The sequence below is a fragment of the Oncorhynchus nerka genome, linkage group LG15, assembly GCF_034236695.1.
Source record: "Oncorhynchus nerka isolate Pitt River linkage group LG15, Oner_Uvic_2.0, whole genome shotgun sequence".
In the NCBI taxonomy this organism is placed as follows: domain Eukaryota; kingdom Metazoa; phylum Chordata; class Actinopteri; order Salmoniformes; family Salmonidae; genus Oncorhynchus; species Oncorhynchus nerka.
The window spans coordinates 27,330,720-27,354,647 of record NC_088410.1 but is presented as its reverse complement, the minus strand read 5'-3'; the positions used below and the strand labels follow the sequence as shown (position 1 = coordinate 27,354,647).

Genomic DNA, 23,928 nt, shown 5'->3' with positions numbered 1-23,928 from the left:
TCAAGAGATGGCAAAAGTATTTTTTATTAAATAAACAATAAATTACTATAAATAATACATGAATATATAAATAATGAATGCAATACTGAATTGACATCTCAGCATATCAGAACAACTTTTAAGAAAAATGGGTTTTAAATGAAACGATAACAGGAAATTCACAGCCAAAGGTTTCACTGCTGTTTTTAAGAGATGCGGAATGATTTGAGTTACTGGAGTTTTAGTGATGCATTGTTATTCGCGGTTAGTTGATGTACACACCATGTTCAAAAATGGTTAATGTATTGAAATGACTGTGCATTGATATGCGAGCTGGGGATATCCTTAAATGAAAATGACAGAAGGACTAGGAGAGACGTTTCCTGACATGCACACATAAAAACATTGTATAGAAACAAGAGTGAGAATAGTTTTTTTGTATTATTTAAATTGTTCCTTGAAAAAACGTCTTCACTAATACCACACTAATGATATACAACTACACATTTCCAAACGTTAGACACCAAATTGAGTCACTTCTCACTCACACACACATACAAACACACACACGCTGTATGATTGTAGAAAAAGTTAGCAGGGAAACCCCTTTCAGGATACAGTTTAGGTCAAAAGTGAATTGTTTGATAAATATAGTGAAACTTAATTGCTTGTAGGCTACTTCTGGAATACCTGTGCTCTATCGAAGGGTGATTTCCATAAGAAACCTTGGTAAACATTACCATGCCATAACTGATCGGTTATATTTGGACTGATTACTCTGGTAAAGGAGGACTTGTTGTAAACATGCACTGGGCATGGGTCACCAGATGAAGTGGAGGGAGTGAATAGGAGGGAGGGAAGTAAACTATAGAGATAGATACCAGACTAAAAAGAGACATCTATCTAAGTCTATGAATAAACCATTTCTTGTCACAGGGTGAGTATGCGCAGGGAAGCGCTGCCCTCGTGTGGCAGAGAGAAGGAAAGCCGGCATTAAAGCATTAAAGGGAATTGGCACGTCACTTTGACATCAGAGCTTTCAAAAAAGCCCACAAAAGCTGTGAATGGCAAATACTATGAATTTCAGACTGTGATTTCTATATTTTGTGCAAAAGTGACAAAATAGCTATATTGTAAATAAATAAAGCCCTTTGTCAATTTATATTTACGTCACATTGCTTTCGTGGAAGTTGAGGTGCTCATTTACCAGCCCCATCATAAAGTATTTCGGCTCAAAATCTATTCTTATGGTGGCAGCTACATAACATACTGTATAATTACAGGGCAAGGATGAGTAGAGCACAAGGTGAGCGGCAAAAGGAAATCCATTTTTTATGAATAAAGGGAATTCCATCGAATTTCAAGTACTTCATTTGATTCATTCCCTTCAATCCCAAAATGCTTTGGGTTGCAGATGTAGCTGGGGGTGGCAGATGGGGTCTTCCTTGGGTCTTCCTGCGGGGGGCGGCGGATGGGTTCTTCCTGGGACATACATCTACACATCTACATTATAACAAAAAACATTTGCAGTGGCGGTCACTATTTATTGCGCCGTTGCAAAATGCATTCGGGGGAAACACTGGGGTTGGCCTTGTTTTGGATTGCAGGATCAAAGGTTAATCCCAGGTGTAACTGGGATGTGAGTGTGGGTGGTTTAGGACGATGGGCGGAGGAAAGGGAGACGTAGGACGTGTTTTGGAATGAAAGCTCTCCTAACATGATATTTTGACAATGAATTCCACATCTATAATGTTCTCCAAAGCATGCAGTGATGCTCATATCACAACATAGAATTGTCGATCAATATCTTTTGATCTCTCTGTTTATCTCTCTCTTTCCTTAATCCCTAGTCCTAAATTTAAAGGTTGCTCTCCTGAGTGTTGTTGGCCGAGATGGGGTGCAGACCTCCGTTGTCGTTGAGTCTCCTGGCGCGGTAGGTTTCATAGTGGATGTTGTGGGTGACTTCCTTCAGGTCCTGGAGGTGAGACCTGGGAGGGAGAGTGGAGGGCCGGCATTAGCTGATAGCTACATACAGTTGGATTTGGTCACTAAAGTCAACTTCAAAGCCATAAGAGACTCATCTGTAATTGTATTGTAAGAATAGGAAAGCTATAAAGCATTAGTAAAAGATAGATCAATGTACGATTGATTGCTTTACCTGATGAGGAAATCTCGTAGCAGAGCAAATTCGCAGTGATTGGGATTTTCAACTGCAACAAAATACAAGAAAGAACCCATTTGGCATTAAAAAAAATCTGAATCACATTTGCTTCACATGTCTAAGCTTTGGCCCAACTACAGTATAACAACCTCCATAAATCCATTCCCTCTGCCTCTCTGAGGAGAAAGGTCAACATAATACGCTTGGCATTAATATAGGACCTAATTAATTATATTGAGGTTATAAATAAACCTACCTTCTACCACACCCCAGGCCGTCTTCCTCCCCAGAACCCGTTTGCCGTTAACTTGGAACTCCTTGTCGCTGCCCACCACTGCAAAGGGCATGGTCTCCTGTGAACAGACTCGTTTAAACAGGGTTCAATTGGACGAGGAAAACATAAGAAATGTACAAATCCCGTGCAATAGACAGGAGTCAGGAGTTATTCTTCTTCTGAGGAGGGGTGTCAAAAAGAGAGCTAAAATTACAAAGAACCAGAAAGATAGAATAAGAGAAATAGTCTGATATTCATATGAAATTAATTTCAATATTTGAATTGCCTAACCATTTTGGCAATCGCTATTTTGCATGCTCATACCATTGAGGCATGGGAGAAAAAGAGGGAGAGGTACAGATTTATCTCGTGTTCACATTATTCCACTTGAGAGGAAGAGTATTAGGGAGACATAATCAATTGAAGTGATTGAGTCCTTTACAGTAGGATGTAAGGTCATGGATTTAAAAAAATTGGAACAGAGCCCCTTACCCTAATCTTGTCATTTTCATTCTTATCCTCCATATCATCATCAAACTCATTCTGCGGGTAGTACTCAATCCCATGCGTCTCCAGCTCCTTCCTCACCTAAGAGATGAAGAGGAGGCAGAGGTTACATATCCTAATGTGCACTAGAATAATGTGTTCCCTCATGACTTGGTTATCATAACAAGTTCTACCATGACCAGGGATATTCAACCTGGGGTCCGCGGCCCCTAGTACAGCTGGGGGTCCGCGAAAATATAGATACCAAAGAGCTCCAAAGAACTCTATTTTCATGTCACCCAACAAATCTAAACGCCTGGAGTTTACTCACTAGCATTGGTACTTGGATTGGAACTGGTGCTTAAGACAGATGACATGAAAATAGTGCTCTTTGGCCACGCACACCAGTGCTGGATTTGGTGTCTAAAAAATAATGCATAAGCAGAAAAGAACCCCATACCCACTGTAAAATATGGTGGAAGATCTTTGATGTTATGGGGCTATTTTGCTTCCACTGGTCCTGGGGCCCTTGTTAAGGTCAACAGCATCATCAACTTTACCCAGTTCCAGGACATTTTTGCCAAAAACATCAAAATCCACAAAGAAATGGTTAATTGGCCACAAAATCATAATTTTGCAATGGCAACCTCAGTCTCTGGACTTGAAACCCATTCAAAACCTGTGGTTTGAATTGAAGAGGGCAGTCCATAAGCGCAGACAAAGGAAATCTAGGATTCGGGAGGATTCTATATAGAGGAATGGTCTAAGATCCCTTCCAATGTGATCTCCAACTTAGAAAACATTTTAGAAAAAGGCTCAGTGCCATTATCCTCACAAGGTGAGGAATTAAAAAGTACTGAAAACAGGGGAGTCAATCATTTTGACTTTTTGAGAAAAAAAGTATTACTTTCAAATTTTTGCTAATCTTTAACAAGGGTATAAATAATTTCAGACCCCACTGTATATATATATATAGTATATACAAAAGTGAAAAAATATGTTTTATTACAATGTTTTTATGAATATCGTTAGCGAAACAGACTTTTTTATTTTTAAATTACATATCTACAGTAGAAAATAGGAAAATATCTTCTTTGCCAACATTATTTCTCAACTCCTAATTGAGCTAATTACACTCATTGGTGCTAATTACACTCACTTGAGTATCTGACATAGGCTTTGAAAAAGCACCCGCAAGTACCAGTTGCAGCAAGTGCCGCTGGCTGTTCGTAAACTTTCTTGACATGGACATAAATGGCAAACCTTTGTTTAACCAGCTAAACAGCTACTACTATCAAAAAATGTGTTTGGAGTTACATTTTTAGCTAATAGGCTATGTTAGATTTGGTTAATTGGCCACAAACACACCGCCCGGGCAACGAAGGAGTGGCTTCGTAAGAAGCATTTCAAAATCATGGAGTGGCCTAGCCAGTCTCTAGATCTCAACCCCATAGAAAATCTTTGGAGGGAGTTGAAAGTCTGTGTTGCCCAGCAACAGCCCCAAAACATCACTGCTCTAGAGGAGATCTGCATGGAGGAATGGGCCAAAATACCAGCAACAGTGTGTGAAAACCTTGTGAAGACTTACAGAAAACGTTGCCAAGGGTATATAAAAAAGTATTAAGATAAACTTTTGTATTGACCAAATACCTATTTTCCACCACAATTTGCAAATAAATTCATTAAAAATCCTACAATGTGATTTTCTGGATTTTTTTTTCTTCTCATTTTGTCTGTCATAGTTGAAGTGTACCTATGATGAAAATTACAGGCCTCTCTCATCTTTTTAAGTGGGAGAACTTGCACAATTGGTGGCTGACTAAATACTTTTTTGCCCCACTGTATTAGGGTTCATCGAGGTCAAGGCTCAAGGTCTCTCATCCCTCACCCTGTGTTTGAACTCATTCTTCTCGTCAGGGGTCATGGTGTCAGACTTGGCGATGACGGGGATGATGTTCACCACACGACTTAGGTGCTTCATAAACTCAATGTCTAGCGGTCGAAGACTGAGAGAGAGAAAGAGACAAAGAGAGACATTACCTTGTCAGCTGGGATAGAAACAATTAGCAATCTTACAGCAGGACTGGCAAAACCCAGTCTTTTCAGAAGAGTTCTATGTCTGTCTCCCGACTTTAGGACAGATACAGGCTCATTGAACAACAGTTCTGTCCCTGATCGAGGTCCTTGGGTGTAGGTGACAGCACAGAAAACATCCCGTTAACAGAAAACATCCCGTTAGTCGCAATGATCAACGCAAGAAAAAGAACATGGTACACAGAAGACTAACTGTTTATGTAAAGAACAATTTCACAGTTCAGATGAGTTGGCTTCATCTGTTGGAGCGAACCATGTTGCCTGGTTGTGTTGTGATGTAGCTCAAGAATGTGTTTAGATCTCAAAGTAAATGTCAGTACAGCTGGAAGTAAACTCATTAGAATTGAGAGAGAGAACTGAGAGAGAGTCTGCGTGTGTACGTGAGCTTCCATGCATGAGTGCACACGTAAATGCCAATCAGAGAGAAGTGGATGTAACTCGTGCATACATTTGAGTATGTTCTAAATTAGGACATTTCTATTTCTGAATCACATGATTTATTTTTAACTCACGAGTGTCCAGTTGGGGAGATAAAGTAGAGGCAGCAGTGAACTCTGGTGTCAGGGATTCGCTTCTTTCGGGCAATATTGACCTCTTCCTTCAGGAACTTCTCATACTGCTCGTTGATGTACTTGGAGATGGGATCCCAGCTGCAGATGAATGGAACATGGTGGGTGTTAGGAATATAGAGTATAAATACACACAAAACTATTATAGCCGTGGTGGGTAGTTGGGTACGGTCAGGATAAGGAGAATGTACAGTATGTAAAAAATATTTTATAGTTTGGCAGTTCTATTTCTATCTGAATCATATGCACGGTTGAATCTAAATCCTACGCATGCCATTGTGCTTAACTAATTGAAAAAAGTAGTGACCCCAAAAACAACATAGACTGTGTGTAAGTGCACAATAATGAACATTCTTCCCACATACTCACCAGTTTTCATTGTTGATCTGATCACCAAAACCCGGTGTGTCGATTACTGTCAACTTCATCTTCACTCCGCCCTCCTCGATCACTGCAACGTTCAATACAACATTCAATACAACGTTCAATGCAACGTTCAATACAACGTTCAATACAACGTTCAATACAACATTCAATGCAACCTTCAATACAACATTCAATACAACGTTCAATACAACATTCAATACAACATTCAATGCAACATTCAATGCAACATTCAATGCAACATTCAATACAACATTCAATACAACATTCAATACAACATTCAATGCAACATTCAATACAACATTCAATACAACATTCAATACAACATTCAATGCAACATTCAATACAACGTTCAATACAACATTCAATACAACGTTCAATACAACATTCAATACAACGTTCAATACAACGTTCAATACAACGTTCAATACAACATTCAATACAACATTCAATGCAACATTCAATACAACGTTCAATACAACGTTCAATACAACATTCAATACAACGTTCAATACAACGTTCAATACAACGTTCAATACAACATTCAATACAACGTTCAATACAACGTTCAATACAACGTTCAATACAACGTTCAATACAACATTCACACTGTAAGTACTTTTGCCAAAATCAAGTGACAAAAAGTTAAACACGCAACCAGTCAATAAATGATATGTACGTTTTGTCCTTGACTCGTAGATGAGGATTTTTCTTTGATGTCAGTGAGGATGACAAATGTGCAACGATGCAGAAATAAAGCTAGCAGTACAGTGTTTTTGGCCAGACAGTCTGCCTCTGTGTCTGTCTGGAATGCCATGTGGGCTGCACGTGCCAGCTGTGCCAGTCTAAGACAAATATCAACAGTAGAAGATACATACATACTCACACACAAACACTCCCACGCATGCACGCACACACACTCTTTCCCTCTCTCTTGCTTACACACACACACACTCTATCCCTCTCTCTCTTGCTCACACACACACACACATAGAGCTTAGAGGAAATGTCTCTCTCACCGTGGGACACAGCCTTGATCTCCACTGTCTTGGGGATCTTATGCTCGCCGCCCCATCCTGAGCTCCACCTGCTGACCTGGGACTTGAACAGCGTGTTCACCAGCGTTGACTTCCCCAGCCCGCTTTGACCTGAGAGAGAGAGAGAGAGAGAGAGAGTTAGTGGAGGGAGAGCATGGCTTGAGGCATGATGTTGTTGAGAAGAGAGACAGAACAAGGGAGAGGCACGACTTAATTTCATGTTTCATGTCTCTGTTTGCTAGCACACCATGGGTTCACGTACTCTTCTGAAAGACACTAAATAAATCAATCCTACCAGACACAAACTGAAGAGGTTGTCCTTCCTTACTTACCCACTATCATAATATTGAAGTCGAAACCAGCCTTCATGGTCTTCTTCCTCATCTGCTCAATGATGGTGTCAATCCCAATGTATCCCAGCAACGTGGATCCACTGCCAGAGTGTCCCAACCCGGGAACTCGATCAACCCCGACCCCGCCACCTAGCCCTGATGGTCCATGGGGTGTTGTGGGGGATGGTGCTGCCACATGAGGGGGCTTGGCAGGGACAGCAGGTTTGGGTCTCACTTCAGGGGGAACAATGGACTCTGACATGTCTAGAGGGTAAAATATGCTTTTATTAGGCCTATTTCATTGGGCTATATACTGTACAGTACCTTCAGAAATTATTCATACCCCTTGACTTTTTCCACATATCGTTGTGTTACAGCCTGAATTTAAAAGGGATTCAATTGAGATGTTGTGTCACTGGCCTACACCTAATATCTCATTATGTCAAAGTGGAATTATGTTTTTAGACATGTTTATACATTTATTAAAAATGAAAAGCTGAAATGTCTCGAGTTAATAAGTAATCAACCCCTTTGTTATGGCAAGCTTAAATAAGTTCTGTAGTAAAAATATACTTAACTAGTCATATAATAAGTTGCATGGACTCACTCTGTCTGCAATAATAGTGAATGACTACCTCATCTCTGTACTCTACACATACATATGTAAGGTGCCTCAGTCAGGCAGTGATGGTGAATTAATACACCCAGGCACAACAGGCATTCTTTCTAACTCAGTTGCCGGAAAGGAAGGAAACCTCTCAGGGATTTCACCATGAGGCCAATGGTGACTTTAAAACAGTTACAGAGTTTAATCGCTGTGATTAGAGGTCGACCAATTAATCAGAATGGCCAATTAATTAGGGCCGATTTCAAGTTTTCATAATAATCAGAAATCTGTATTTTTGGGCGTTGATTTTGCAGATTCTTTTTTTTATAGCTTTATTTAAATAGGCAAGTCAGTTAAGAACACATTCTTATTTTCAATGACGCCCTAGGAACGGTGGGTTAACTGCCTTGTTCAGGGGCAGAACGACAGATTTTCACCTTGTCAGCTCGGGGGATTCAATCTTGTAACCTTACAGTTAACTAGTCCAACGCTATAACCACCTGCCTCTCGTTGCACTCCACAAGGAGACTGCTTGTTACGCGAATGCAGTAGAAGCCAAGGTAAGTTGCTAGCTAGCATTGAACTTATCTTATAAAAAACAATCAATCAATCATAATCACTAGTTAACTACACATGGTTGATGATATTACTAGTTTATCTAGAGTGTCCTGTGTTGCATATAATCGATGCAACGCTGGGGGATGATTTAACAAAAGCGCATTTGCGAAAAAAGCACAATCGTTCACCGACTGTACCTAACCATAAACACCAATGCCTTTCTTAAAATTAATACACAGAAGTATATATTTTTAAACCTGCATATTTAGCTAAAAGAAATCCAGGTTAGCAGGCAATATTAACCAGGTGAAATTGTGTCACTTCTCTTGCGTTCATTGCACATAGAGTCAGGGTATATGCAACAGTTTGGGCAGCCTGGCTCATTGCGAACTAATTTGCCAGACTTTTACGTAATTATGACATAACATTGAAGGTTGTGCAATGTAACAAGAATATTTAGACTTAGGGATGCCACCCGTTAGATAAAATACCAAACGGTTCCGTATTTCACTAAAATAATAAAAGTTTTCTTTTCGAAATTATAGTTTCCGGATTCGACCATATTAATGACCAAAGGCTCGTATTTCTGTGTGTTATAACTAAGTCTATGATTTGATAGAGCAGTCTGACTGAGCAATGATGGTAGGCAGCAGCAGGCTGCTTGTGCGTTTTGCCAGCAGCTCTTCGCAAGCACAGCACTGTTTATGACTTCAAGCCTATCTGCCTAATGGCTGGTGTAACTGATGTGAAATGGCTAGCTAGTTAGCGGGCTGAGCGCTAATAGCATTTCAAACGTCACACGCTCTGAGACTTGGAGTAGTTCTTCCCCTTGCTCTGCAAGGGCCGACTTTTGTGGAGCGATGGGTAACGCTGCTTCGAGTATGGCTGTTGTCGATGTGTTCCTGGGTCGAGCCCAAGTAGGGGCGAGGAGAGGAACGGAAGCTATACTGTTACACTGGCAATACTATAGTGCCTATAAGAACATCCAATAGTCAAAGGTATATGAAATACAAATGGTATAGAGAGAAATAGTCCTATAATTCCTACAATAACTACAACCTAAAACCTCTTACCTTGGAATATTGAAGTCTTTCATATGTTCTCATGTTCTGAGCAAGGAACTCAAACGTTAGCTTTTTTACATGGCACATATTGCACTTTTACTTCTCCAACACTTTGTTTTTGCATTTTTTAAACCAAATTGAACATGTTTCATTATTTATTTGAGGCTAAATGGACTTTTATTGATGTATTATATTAAGTTAAAATAAGTGTACATTCAGTATTGTTGTAATTGTCATTATTACAAATAAATAAATACAAATTGGCTGATTAATCGGTATCGGCTTTTTTTGGTCCTCCAATAATCGGTATCGACCTCTAGCTGTGATATGAGAAAACTGAGGATGGATCAACAACATTGTAGTTACTCCACAATACTAACCTAAATGAGAGTGAAAAGAAATTCACTTTATGAATACAAAGCATTATGTTTGGGGCAAATCCAACACAACACATCACTGAGTTCCACTCTTCATATTTTTAAGCTGTCACGCCCTGACCTTAGAGATCCTTTTTATGTCTCTATTTTGGTTTGGTCAGGGCGTGAGTTGGGGTGGGCATTCTATGTTTTGTGTTTCTATGATTTTCTATTTCTATGTTTTGGTCAGGTATGGTTCTCAATCAGGCACAGCTGTCTATCGTTGTCTCTGATTGGGAACCATACTTAGGTACCCTTTTTCCCACCTGTGTTTGTGGGAAGTTGACTTTGTTTGATGGCACATAGCCTTAAGCTTCACGTGTTGTTTTGTAATGTTTGTTTTGTCGGTGTCATTTCTTAAATTAAGTAAGATGCACGCTCACCACGGGGCACCTTGGTCCTCATCCTTCAACAGCCGTGACATAAGCAAGATGGTGGCTGCATCATGTTATCGGTATGCTTGTCATCTGTCACACCCTGATCTGTTTCACCTGTCTTTATGATTGTCTCCCCACACCCTCCAGGTGTTTCCCATCTTCCCCATTATCCCCTGTGTATTTATACCTAAGTTCTCTATTTGTCTGTTGCCAGTTCGTTTTGTTCATTCAGACCTACCGGCGTTTTTACCCTTGCTCTTGTCCTGTCTATAGTGCATGTTTCCTAGTTTTCTGCCTGCGACACCATCTCCTCCCAAGGGGCCACCATTGGGAGGCATGAGGAACTGCTTCGTGGCTGAACGAAGAGGGCTCTCATCTGGGTTACTGCTGTATGGGAACAGCAGCCGGCCCTATGCGTTAGTCTAGAGGGGTTTGTGGGAGGATATGAAGAAGGTTTTTTACGCCCAGTTCTCTGGGAGATAAGCTGCCCGGAAGCTGATTCAGCTTCGGCAGGACTCCCGCAGTGTGGCAGACTATGCGGGGGATTTCCGCACGTTGGCAGCGGAGAGTGCTTGAAACCAGGAAGCACTGTTCGATATGTTCCTGCACGGTGTCTCTGAGGTAGTCAAGGACGAGCTTGCAGCTCGGGAGTTACCTACGGATCTCGATTCCCTCAATGCTTTGACCATCCGAATCAATGGACGACTACTGGAACGACGGAGGCAGAGGAAATTCAACTTTGCTCGCACGTACAGGGATTCCACCTTGCCTCCGAGTCACCCGGAGGTCCCCAACGATCCCATTGCAGAGTGAACCCAAGGATTAGGTAGAGCTGGGCTATCGCCAGCGGAACGGCAATACAGGATCAACACGAAGAGTTGTCTGTATTGCGGGACTCTTGGTCATTTTGTGTCTTCTTGTCCTTTAAAAAAAACAGGCTCACTGGTAGGAGTGAGTAGTCTGGTGGGATATATGGAGAACTTTCCTGCATCCCTTGCTCACACCATTTTTCATGCCATTATGCTGTGGGGAAACCAGTCTAAATCTCTATGGGTCCTCATTAACTATTTTTGGACGATACCCTGGCTTCCGAGCTGAACATCCCCACTCAGCCCCTCTCCACTCCCATGGACGTTAGAGCGCTAGACGGGCGCTCTATAGGCCAGGTCACTCATATTACCACTCCCATCAACCTACGGGTGTCAGGGAATCACAGCGAGACTATTCAAATCCTGCTCATCAAGTCCCCTCAGATTTCCATGGTTTTGGGATTCTCCTGGCTTCAGCGACACAATCCCCTGATCATCTGGTCTACTGGTGCCATCATGGGCTGGAGTCTGTTCTACCACGCCCAGTGTCTGAAGTCAGCGCAACATGCCCCGGGATGTCTTCCTGGGAGCTTGGAAGGTGCCCCTGACATCTCCACCATTCCCGCGGAGTACAAGGACCTTCGGGAGGTGTTCAACAAGGCTCGGGACACTTCGCTTCCACCGCACCAACCATATGACTGCGGGATTGACCTTCTCACTAACACCACTGCTCCCCGGGGACGACTGTACTCGCTGTCGGGCCCAGAGACCAAGCCTATGGACACCTACATTGGAGACTCCCTAACTGCATGATTTATATGTCCTTCGTGCTCTCCCGCCGGCACAGGGTTGCCACCGCTTGTCGTCGATACCTGGAGGTGGTCTTGAGGATGGCCGACCGGCCTCTCCAAACTTCTAGGCAGAAGGTATGCCGACCTCCTTCGGCTGAGAACGATGCACCTCCCGGACCTGTTTCCCTATTCTCCAGCTGTGTGCCATTGCCAGGCTATAACGGCGAGACAGTGCATCTGGATTGACATTCTTGGATCCTGGCCGATATGAGAGGGAGAAGTTGAACCGTGTGAACAGCAGGGCCCATTTATAGCTTGCCTGGAGTTGAGGCATTTGGCAGTGCGGGCCTCCACCACGAACTGACGGGAAGGGTCAGGATGAACTAAGATGGGAGCAGTGGTGAAGCGGTATTTGAGGTCCCGGAACGCCCGGTCAGCAGCAGGGGACCACGTGAACAGAACCTTGGGAGAGGTGAGTGCTGACAGGGGGGAAACCAGGGTGCTGTAACCCTGGTGATAGACATTGGCAAACCCCAGGAAATGTTGTAGCTGCACCCTGGACAAAGGCTCCCCGGTATCATCTCGGGCAGAAAGTATGGCTGTCCACCTGGGATCTGCCCCTCCGGGTGGAATCCTGCAATCTCTTCCCCCGGTTTATCGGCCCATTTCCCATCTCCAAAATCATTAGCCCCTCTGCTGTTCGTCTTCTGTTGCCCCGGACCCTTCGTATACATCCTACCTTTCATGTGTCCAGAATTAAACACGTCTCACAGCCCTTTGTCTCCTGTTTTTCCCCTTGCTCCTGTCTTGTCCATAGTGCCTATTTCCTAGTTTTCCCGGTTTTGACCTTTCTGCCTGGCTGACTCTAAGCCTGCCTACAGTCCCGTACCTTTGTCCCACTACTCTGGTTTACGACATGAAATGTTCCTGAGTGTCAGTTCTGACTTAAAGCGGCTTGAAAATCTATGGCAAGACTTGAAAATGGCTTGAAGATTTTTTTTAAAGTATAATGTGCAATTAGAGGTCGACCGATTATGATTTTTCAAAGACGATACCGATACTGATTGGAGAACCAAAAAAAGCTGATACTGATTAATCGGCTGATTTATATATATATATATATATATATATATATTTGTAATAATGACAATTACAACAATACTGAATGAACAATGAACACTTTTATTTTAACTTAAAATACATAAATAAAATCTATTTATTTTCAAATCAATAATGCAAAAACACAGTGTTGGAGAAGAAAGTAAAAGTGCAATATGTGCCATGTAAAAAGCTACGTCTAAATTCCTTGCTCAGAACATATGAAAGCTGGTGGTTCAATATTCCCAGTTCTTCAATATTCCCAGTTAAGACGTTTTAGGTTGTAGTTATTATAGGAATTATGACGTGTCGACTATTTCTCTTTATACCATTGGTATTTCATATACCTTTGACTATTGGATGTTCTTATAGGCACTACAGTATTGCCAGCCTAATCTCAGGAGTTGATAGGCTTGAAGTCATAAACAGCGCTGTGCTTCAAGCATTGCGAAGAGCTGCTGGCAAACGCAGTAAAGTTTGAATGAATGCTTACAAGCCTGCTGCTGCCTACCTCCGCATATCAAATCTTAGACTTAATTATAATATAATGAACACAGAAATATGAGCCTTTGGTCATAATTTGGTCAAATCCGGAAACTATCTGTCACGTTCTGACCTTAGTTCTTTTGTTATGTTTTAGTTTTAGTACAGTCAGGGCGTGAGTTGGGTGGGTTGTCTATGTTAGTTTTTCTATGATTTGCTATTTCTGTGTTTGGCCTGGTATTGTTCTCAATCAGAGGCAGCTGTCAATCGTTGTCCCTGATTGAGAACCATATTTAGGGAGCCTGTTTTCTGTTAGTGTTTCGTGGGTGATTATTTTCTGTTTTCCGTTGTGTGTCTGTACCAGCCAGAACTGTTTTCGGTCGTTTCTCTTTCTCTTTCAGCGAAAGCCGAGAGGCGGTGGTATGAGGAGGCAGCACAGCAGCGCAGTTAGAAGCCCGAGAGGCAGCCCCAAACATTTCTTGGGGGGGGGAGCACACGGGGAGTGTGGCGAAGTCAGGTAGGAGACCTGCGCCAACTCCCCGTGCTTACCGTGGAGAGAGAGGGACCGGGCAGGCACCGTGTTATGCCGTGAGGCGCACGGTGTCCCCGGTGCGCAGGCATAGCCCGGTGCGATACATAGCAGCGCCTCGTATCGGCCGGGCTAGAGTGGGCATCAAGCCAGGTGCCATGAAGCAGGCTCAGCGCATCTGGTCTCCAGTGCGTCTCCTCGGGCCAGGGTACATGGCAGCAGCCTTAAGCATGGTGTCCCCGTTTCGCCAGCACAGCCCAGTGCGGGCTATTTCACCTTGCCGCACTGGCCTGGCTACGGGGAGCATTCAACCAGGTAAGGTTGGGCAGGCTCGGTGCTCGAGAGCTCCAGTGCGCCTTCACGGTCCGGTCTATCCGGTGCCACCTCCACGCACCAGCCCTCCGCACCAGGCTGTCTCTCCGTTTCCTTCCTACAGGTGCTCCCACCTGCTCAGCGCTGCCAGAGTCGCCCGTCTGTCCTGAGCTGCCAGAGTCGCCCGTCTGTCCTGAGCTGCCAGAGACGCCCGTCTGTCCTGAGCTGCCAGAGTCGCCCGTCTGTCCTGAGCTGCCAGAGCCGTCAGTCAGCCAGGAGCTGCCAGAATCGCCCTTCATTCCGGAGTCTCCCGCCTGTCCGGTGCTGCCGGAATCTCCCATCCATTCGGGACCCTTGGCTTGGGTCCCCAGTCCGAGGTCGGCGGTGAGGGTCGCCGCTCTTAAGAGGCCACGGAGGCGGGCTAAGAGACGGACAAGGACTATGGTGGAGTGGGGTCCACGTCCCACGCCAGAGCCGCCACCGCGGACAGACACCCACCCAGACCCTCCCCTATAGGTTCAGGTTTTGCGGCCGTAGTCTGCATCTTTGGGGGGGGGCACTGTCACCTTAGTTCTTTTGTTATGTCTTTGTTTTAGTATGGTCAGGGCGTGAGTTGGGTGGGTTGTCTATGTTAGTTTTTCTATGATTTGCTATTTCCGTGTTTGGCCTGGTATGGTTCTCAATCAAAGGCAGCTGTCAATCGTTGTCCCTGATTGAGAACCATATTTAGGGAGCCTGTTTTCTGTTAGTGTTTCGTGGGTGATTATTTTCTGTTTTCCGTTGTGTGTCTGTACCAGCCAGAACTGTTTTCGGGCGTTTCTCTTTGTTATTTCCGTGTTCATTCTAATAAATATGGACATATACCACGCTGCACCTTGGTCCTCAACTTCTTCCACCATCGACGACTGTTACACTATCATTTTGAAAACAAAACGTTTATTATTTCAGTGAAATACGGAACCGTTCCGTATTTTATCAAACGGGTGACAACCCTAAGTCTGTTACATTGCACAACCTTCAATGTTATGTCATAATTATGTAAAATTCTGGCAAATTAGTTCACAACGAGCCAGGCAGCCCAAACTGTTGCATTTACCCTGACTTTGCTTGCATTGAACGCAAGAGAAGTGACACAATTTCCCTAGTTAATATTGCCTGCTAACATGAATTTCTTTGAACTAAATATGCAGATTTAAAAAATATATACTTCTGTGTATTGATTTTAATAAAGGCTTTGATGTTTATGGTTAGGTACATTGGTGCAACGACAGTGCTTTATTTGCGAATGCGTTTGTTAAATCATCACCCATTTGGCGAGGTAGGCTTTGATTCGATGATAAATTAAAAGCCACCGCATTGATTATATGCAACGCAGGACAAGCTAGTTAGCCTAGTAATATCATCAACCATGTGTAGTTAACTAGTGATTATGTGAAGATTGTTTTTTATAAGATCAGTTTAATGCTAGCTAGCAACTTACCTTGGCTCCTTGCTTCACTCGCGTAACAGTTTCCTCGTGGATTGCAATGTAATCGGCCATAATTGGCATACCGATTGTTATGTAAGCATGAGATCGGCCCTAATTAATTGGCCATGCCGATTAATCGGTAACCTCTAGTGCAAATATTGTGAAATCCAGGTGTGCAAAGCTCTTAGAGACTTACCCAGAAAGACTCACAGCGGTAATCGCTCCCAAAGGTGATTCTAACACTCAGGGATGTGAATACTTACATAAATGAGATATTTATTTAATTTTCAATACATTTGCAAACATTTTGAAAGACATATTTTTACTTTGTCAATATGGGGTGTTGTGTGTAGATGAGTGAGATTTAAAAAATATTTCATCCATTTTGAATTTAGACTGTAACACAATAGAATGTGGAATAAATAAACAGGTATGGCACATTTCTGAAGGCACTGTAAAGAGAATGATACCTGTAGCAGACTGTTTACCATAGTAAATAGTGCACTACTGTACAACAGATGGCGATGAAAACAGACATATGGCTATGCATGCGCAATTTGAGCCTAGGACACTACAGGGCATACAAATTTAGCTGCTTCTGTGTATGCGTATGAAATCATCCATAAGCCTAGACATACAATACCAGTCAAAAGCTTGGACACACCTACTCATTCAAGGGTTTTTCTTTATTTTTTACTATTTTCTACATTGTAGAAAAATTGTGAAGACATCAAAACTATGAAATAACACATATGGAATCATGTAGTAACCAAAAAAGTGTTCAACAAATTAAAATATAATTTAGATGTTTATTCTTCAAAGTAGCCACCCTTTTCCTTGATGACAGCTTTGCACACTCTTAGCATTCTCTCAACCAGATTCACCTGGAATGCTTTTCCAACAGTCTTGAAGGAGTTCCCACATATGCTTAGCACTTGTTGGCTGCTTTTCCTTCACTCTGCGGTCCAACTCATCCCAAACCATCTCAATTGGGTTGAGGTCGATGATTGTGGAGGCCAGGTCCTCTGATGCAACACTCCATCCCTCTCCTTCTTGGTCAAAGCACTTAAACAGCCTGGAATTGTCCATTGTCCTTTAGAAAAAACAATGATAGTCCCACTAAGCGCAAACCACACATGCAGAGATCATCCGTTCACCTACTCTGCATCTCACAAAGACACAGCAGATGGAACAAAAAGTCTCAAATTTGGACTCATCAGACTAAAGGACAGATTTCGACCGGTCTAATGTCCATTGCTCTTGTTTCTTGGCCCAAACAAGTCTCTTATTATTGGTGTCCTTTAGTAGTTGTTTCTTCGCAGCAATTCAACCATGAAGGTCCTCATGAGAGCCCGTTTAATCATAGCGCTTGATGGTTTTTGCGACTGCACTTGAAGAAACTTTAAAGGTTTTTGAGATTTTCCGGATTGACTGACCTTCATGTTTTAAAGTAATGATAAACTGTCATTTCTCTTTGCTTACTTGAGCTGTTATTGCCATAACATGGACTTGGTCTTCTACCAAATAGGGCTATCTTCTAGAGGTCGACCAATTATGATTTTTCAATACCGATCAATACCGATATCGATTATTGGAGGACCAAAAAAAGCTGATACCGATTTTTAAAAATATGAACACTTTTATTTTAACTTAATACATAAATAAAAATACATTTGGTCTCAAATAAATAATGAAACAAAATCATGCAAAAACACAGTGTTGGAGAAGAAAGTAAAAATGCAAGATGTGCCATGTAAAAAAGATAACGTTTAAGTTCCTTGCTCAGAACATGAGAACATATGAAAGCTGGTGGTTCCTTTTAACATGATTCTTCAATATTCCCAATTAAGTAGATTTAGGTTGTAGTTATTATAGGAATTATAGGACGATTTCTCTCTATATCATTTTTTATATTTCATATACCTTTGACTATTGGATGTTCTTATAGGCACTATAGTATTGCCAGCCTAATCTTGGGAGCTGATAGGCTTGAAGTCATAAACAGCGCTGTGCTTCAAACATTGCGAAGAGCTGCTGGCAAATGCAGGAAAGTGCTGTTTGAATGAATGCTTACGAGCCTGCTGCTGCGTACCACCGCTCAGTCAGACTGCTCTATCAAATATCAAATCATAGACTTAACTATAATAAACACGCAGAAATACAAGCCTAAGGTCATTAATATGGTCAACTCCGGAAACTATCATTTCGAAAACAAAACGTTTATTCTTTCAGTGAAATACGGAACCTTTCCGTATTTTATCAAACGGGTGGCATCCATAAGTCTAAATATTGCTGTTACATTGCACAACCTTTATTGTTATGTCATATTTATGTTAAAATTCTGGCAAATTAATTACAGTCTTTGTTAGGAAGAAATGGTCTTCACACAGTTCGCAACGAGCCAGGCGGCCCAAACTACTGCATATACCCTGACTCTGCTTGCACAGAATGCAAGAGGAGTGACACAATTCCCCTAGTTAATATTGCCTGCTAACATGAATTTCTTTGAACTAAATATGCAGGTTTAAAAAATATACTTGTGTATTGACTTTAAGAAAGGCATTGATGTTTATGGTTGGTTACAATGGTGCAACAACAGTGCTTTTTTCGCGAATGCGCTTGTTAAATCATCACACGTTTGGCGAAGTAGGCTGTGATTTGCTGATAAATTAACAGGCACCGCATTGATTATATGCAACGCAGGACAAGCTAGTTAAACTAGCAATATCATCAACCATGTGTAGTTAAATAGTGATTATGTTAAGATTGATTGTTTTTTATAAGATACGTTTAATGCTAGCTAGCAACTTACCTTGGCTCCTTGCTGCACTCATGTAACAGGTAGTCAGCCTGCCACGCAGTCTCCTCCTGGAGTGCAATGTAAATCGGTCATAATCGGCATCCAAAAATGCAGATTACTGATTGTTATGAAAACTTGAAATCGTCCCAAATTAATTGGCCATGCCGATTAATCGGTCGACCTCTACCATCTTCTGTATACTGCCCTACCTTGTCACAACACAACTGATTGGCTCAAACGCACTAAGGAAAGAAATTCCACAAATTAACTTTTAACAAGGCACACCTGTTAATTATCTGCTAAATTGTAATTATTTGCCTACCTCCTCATGCCTTTTGCACACAATGTATACAGACTCTTTCTTTTTTTCTACTGTGTTATTGACTTGTTTATTGTTTACTCCATGTGTAACTCTGTGTTGTTGTCTGTTCACACTGCTATGCTTTATCTTGGCAAGGTCGCAGTTGTAAATGAGAACTTGTTCTCAACTAGCCTACCTGGTTAAATAAAGGTGAAATAAAAAAATAAAAATGGAAATTTATTCCAGGTGACTACCTCATGAAGCTGGTTGAGAGAATGCCAAGAGTGTGCAAAGCTTTCATCAAGTCAAAGGGTGGTTACTTTGAAGAATCTCAAATATATAATCTATTGTTTAACACTTTTTTTGTTACTACATGATTCCATATGTGTTATTTCATAGTTTTGATGTCTTCACTATTATTCTACAATGTAGAAAATAGTAAAAATAAAGAAAAACCCTGGAATGAGTAGGTGTGTTCAAACTTTTGACTGGTACTGTAGATCACAAGTCAGAAAAGCAGAGTCTGTCAGTTGAATTTAGAGCATCAATGAATAACCATATTCTGTCGCTTGCTGTCTCTCTCTTGCTCACACACACACACACACACACAAATAGTCTGCACATAAAACAGGCATACACAACATCAAATAGGCTTCTGACAGATTATGCAAAGCCTGCTCAAAATTTGGAGTGGTATCACAAATGATAGCTAGATCTACACAAAATAATACACAAATACATATTTGGCCTCTACTAAGCTCCCCCTATGTCATTTCACCTGGTATAACCTCTCTTTTTTGTCATAAATCATATCTCAAATTTAAATCTAAATTATCTGGCTGAATGTGTGGTCTGTCATCCCATCAAAGATAGACTACAATGATGATGTTAGAGCGTCCACATTGTATCTTTGTATGATTTCTGATGGCGACAATTAGGGCCATATTTCCCACTGTGCTCCGCAAACTGAGGAGGGTTCATTTACGTTTTAACGTCGTTTCTACGGTCTGACTGAAGGCTAGCCAGATCAATCCACATTTCGCTAGCTTGATCATAAATATCCTGAACAATAACCCCGATCATGTTTAACCTCACAAGCTACACGATAACAGCTGATTACCTACATCCCAAAACCTGTTTAACCAACCCATTGTCCCGGCTCCATCCATGCTGGATAAATGATGCTAAGTTAGCTAGCTAACGTTAGGTATGCTAGCTGTCCGCATTCGTCTGCTGTGATGTTGATTGTTGCGCGACTTACCGATTCCTGTTTATAGATTCAATTTCCAAAATAGTTTTGTTCCGCGCTAGTGAAAATTTCGCCTAGTCTTTCAACCCAATGCTCAAGAATAAACGATAGATGTCCAACATAGAGAAGCAAAGATGTAGGAAACGGGTCGTGTGATTTGTCTGAGTACCTCTTTCCCTCCGTCCCTCTCTGTCCCTCTCTCTCTCTCTCTCTCTATATCTCTCTCTCTAGTCCAGAGCCCCCCCTTTCGTTACCATGGCGACAAGATGAGAGAGAGGTGATGCAGAACGCATGCTCAAACAGAACCTTGCCCCTAGGCAACCCTTTTGGCATCACCTGAGTGTTTTTTGTTGTTTTTGCACAACCAATCAGTATTTGATTAGAACAAATTGTAATTTACAAAAATCTAGAAAAAATCTGCATGAAAAATATATTGATCCATGTAGCCTATTTATCGAGATTAGTCATGTCTCATGTTTCATAATTTCTTTCATTTGCATTTTGGTAACTTAAAGTCATGACAAACAATTCTCATGAAATGCTTAATAGCAAGTCTGTATACATGAATGACAAAAAATATATAAAATTGTTGTGTGTAAACTAAAAAGCAACAACCAAACAAAATGTCATTGGTATTGTATAATTCACTGTAGGCCTAACCAGGGTTGGTTAGGTTACTTTCTAAATGTAATCCATTACTAGTTACTTGTCCAAAATTGTAATCAGTAAAGTAACTGTTTGATTACCCAAAGTGTAGTCTGATTACTTTCAATTACTTTTGGATTAGCCTACTTACCCATTAAGAGGCATTAGAAGAAGAGAAAATGATCCATCAAATGTGGTCTCTGACTTGTGGTCAGACTCAGGTGGAACAAACCTAAACGTTCACCTTTTTTTAATGCTGAAAGGTATCATAATGTATTTCTTCTGCAAACATCCTTTCTGAATTTAAAAGTAATCCAAGAAGTAATTATGCTTTTTTCAAAAGTATTTGTAATTTGATTACAATATTTTTGCTGGTAACGTAGCTGATTACAGTTACAGTTTTTCCCCTTCAGATTACATGTAATCAGTTACTCCCCAACCCTGGGCCTAACTACAACATTCCATATTTCAAAATGCATTGAATCAGTCACAGCACACCAAAAAATTGAAAGGAGAAGCATTTGCATCCAATGATCAAATAGTACCATACTCACATATATGGCGTTTTGTTGTCAGCTCTTAGGTTCTCGCACTGATGTCTTTTGTGTTCATGTTGTCTAAGTTTGTTGGTTCTCTCTAGTCTACATGTTGTGCAGACTTTTTGCGTTGTGTCATGTGTCACTCACTTTACCCCACTGTTCCCCCAAACTTGGTTTTATCACACAGTTTTTGCATGTCTGTTACTCTTCTGATAAGGAGCCATGTCTCAAATTCCCTCCAGTGCCTTCTCTGACCCCCCTCCTCTCTCTCTCTCTCTTTCTCTCTCTCATCCTGACTTTCAGAGTAATATGTTAAGTCTGAATAAAGAGAAATTATAACCAACAAATCCGATTTAGTTTACACTACCATGTGCATGGCCTTCTTTGAAACTTTTTCCTCATTACTCACCCATTGACAAATACACTCGAGGAGGTGTGGTGATGTCATCATGTAATTGCTCTGCCTCTTCATCAACAAACGTCATGCTTGAAAGAGGGTGATCCAATTCATGTGATGGTGAGATATCCATCTCTCCTGGTATGTAGCAGTCTATACCCTGGCTCTGGGGTTGGGATGGTTGCTCAGCGACCTCTGTTGAATCTGGGCCAACCTGTGGTGTTTTGTGCTGCTCGTTGCGCTCCATGGACAGGGGCCAGTGCACAGTCCATTCTTCTGAGGAATATTCTGGTGGGTTTATATTGGGCCTCTCATGGTCAGGTGGTGGAGGTGGGCCTGTTTGGGTGGGTTCTAGATTATCTGGCCTTAGTCCTTTGACTCCTTTGTGATTTCCGTCGTTGTTCTTCACCATTCGTAAAGCCAATTGGACAGGATGTAAAATAGGTTTCTGTGATTGGCTGAACATTTTGGGAACGGTTCCACTGTGCAGCACACATTCATCTAGATTGAGTTTGGTGGATTCTGTAACGTGACCACTATTGATATTTTGGCAATGGTCCAAATCCAAGCCCTGTCCATGTTTAATAGTTGATCTCTCAGGGGCCTCTGACAGGGCAGAGGGTGTGAGGGAGGCCCCTTGTGTCAGAGGTACCACCAGACATGTCTGGGAGTTGTCGCTGTTTGACCTTTTAACCCCAGACTGAAGGGCTTCCTGTTTCTGACTGACTTCTAAAAGACACCTACCCATCAAAATGCTGCTATTTGACTGGTTAGATTGATTCTGTTTCCTCTCAATGGTTTGTGTATCGGTCGGTAGACTTTGACACTGAGGTCTAGTCCAGAATTTGGGTCTTTGGAGGTTCTTGTATTTTCTACTAGGGCTGGCTTGTGCTAAAGGTTGAAATGCAGCATCTAAGATGGTCTTTGTAGACTCTTCCAGATGAGACTCTTTGGTGGTAAAGTCCTTTATGAATGTTGCTCCCTTCTTTGCCCGAGGGTTGAGGTCATAGCTGCTTCTTTTAACTTCTGTAACTGCTGCAGATGTTGATCGACTTAGGTGTTCTTTCCAAGATGGCGTCTTGGGAGGCATAGGAGGAGAAGCACTTTGACAGTATTCATTTTGACTGAAAGGTAGTCGACCAGCATATACGCTGGCAGCCTGAGACTGAAGTCCCTTCTGAAGATGTCCAATGTGTTTGAGTGTTTTTGGTGAAGCAAGGCCACATTGGGACCCCTGTCCACCCCTCTTTGACTTAAACTGAAAATGAATTGATTGAGAATCATTTTCAACAATAATTGGAACTTTCCTCCTTGAGACAACATTTTGTCTGGCTGACACACCTCCTGACAGAGCAGTACCTGATGGGGTTACCAGGTCATTTGGTCTTGGTTCAGATATTGTGTCAGCAACCTTTTGCTTGGAAATGCCATCCTTACCTAGAAGAAACCCAGGACTGGATTTTGTTATCCTTCCTGTTTTCCTTAGTCCGAGCCTGGCCTGCAACAAGTTCGGGTCCTGAGACTTCATGCCTTTTGTCCTGTAGGCCCCTGGCTGTTGAGATTGTGGAGAGGAATGGGTGTACGTATCAGGCGGTGTGCCTACACCTCTAGAATAAGATGTTGGTACAGGTTTCATCAACCCAGAACGTGTTACAAAGTCCATCAGAACCTCTTGGTCAAGTATGTCATGGGTTGCTGGTTTAGGGGAACACTGGTTACGATGCTCAGCCTGACCTTTAGTACTAGAGATAGGGATTGAACGGGCCCATATTTCTTTGGCCACCGGGGAGGTCTGTTTTGTGCCTTGGCTCTCCAATGGCATTGTTTGACAGTACAGTTTTGGAGATGGGCGAAGCCGGATCTTTGGGATGGAAAGGCTTGGAGAGAGGTCTGGGTTTGTAATGATAAGTGGTGGCGAAACACTATGATTTGGAATAGGAACTTTTGGAGAGGTGCTAGGATTTGGAATAGGAACTTTCCAAATAGGCTTTGGAGTAAGAAGTGTTGGGGATGGGCCTAGCCTGACCTTAGGAGTAGGAAGTGTTGGGGATGGGCCTAGCCTGACCTTAGGAGTAGGAAGTGTCGGAGAGACATCAGGTTTGAGCTTTAGAATAGGATGTGCTGTCCTGTTGCCAAGAGTCCTCTCTGTATGAAGATGGAGTCCCTGGC

At 42.1% G+C, this 23,928-nt stretch overlaps 1 protein-coding gene across 3 annotated transcripts; it reads right to left on the bottom strand.

Annotated features, from left to right (window-relative positions):
* septin3 (septin 3) lies at nt 1–23,654 on the bottom strand. Of its 3 annotated transcripts, none has more exons than XM_029680224.2 (10): nt 21,772–23,654; nt 7,317–7,580; nt 6,967–7,095; nt 5,933–6,014; nt 5,507–5,644; nt 4,789–4,906; nt 2,907–3,002; nt 2,397–2,493; nt 2,138–2,189; nt 1–1,967 (listed from the first exon to the last, which is right to left on the bottom strand). In XM_029680224.2, exons 1-10 carry the CDS (start codon nt 23,579–23,581, stop codon nt 1,838–1,840), a joined length of 2,916 nt encoding a protein of 971 aa, XP_029536084.2. In that variant the 5' UTR covers nt 23,582–23,654; the 3' UTR covers nt 1–1,837. The 3 variants fall into 3 exon arrangements, with proteins under 3 accessions (XP_029536084.2, XP_029536085.1, XP_029536086.1); XM_029680225.2 differs by lacking the exon at nt 21,772–23,654 and adding an exon at nt 21,378–21,535; XM_029680226.2 differs by lacking the exon at nt 21,772–23,654 and adding an exon at nt 20,191–20,373.
* Nucleotides 23,655–23,928: the final 274 nt, after the last annotated feature.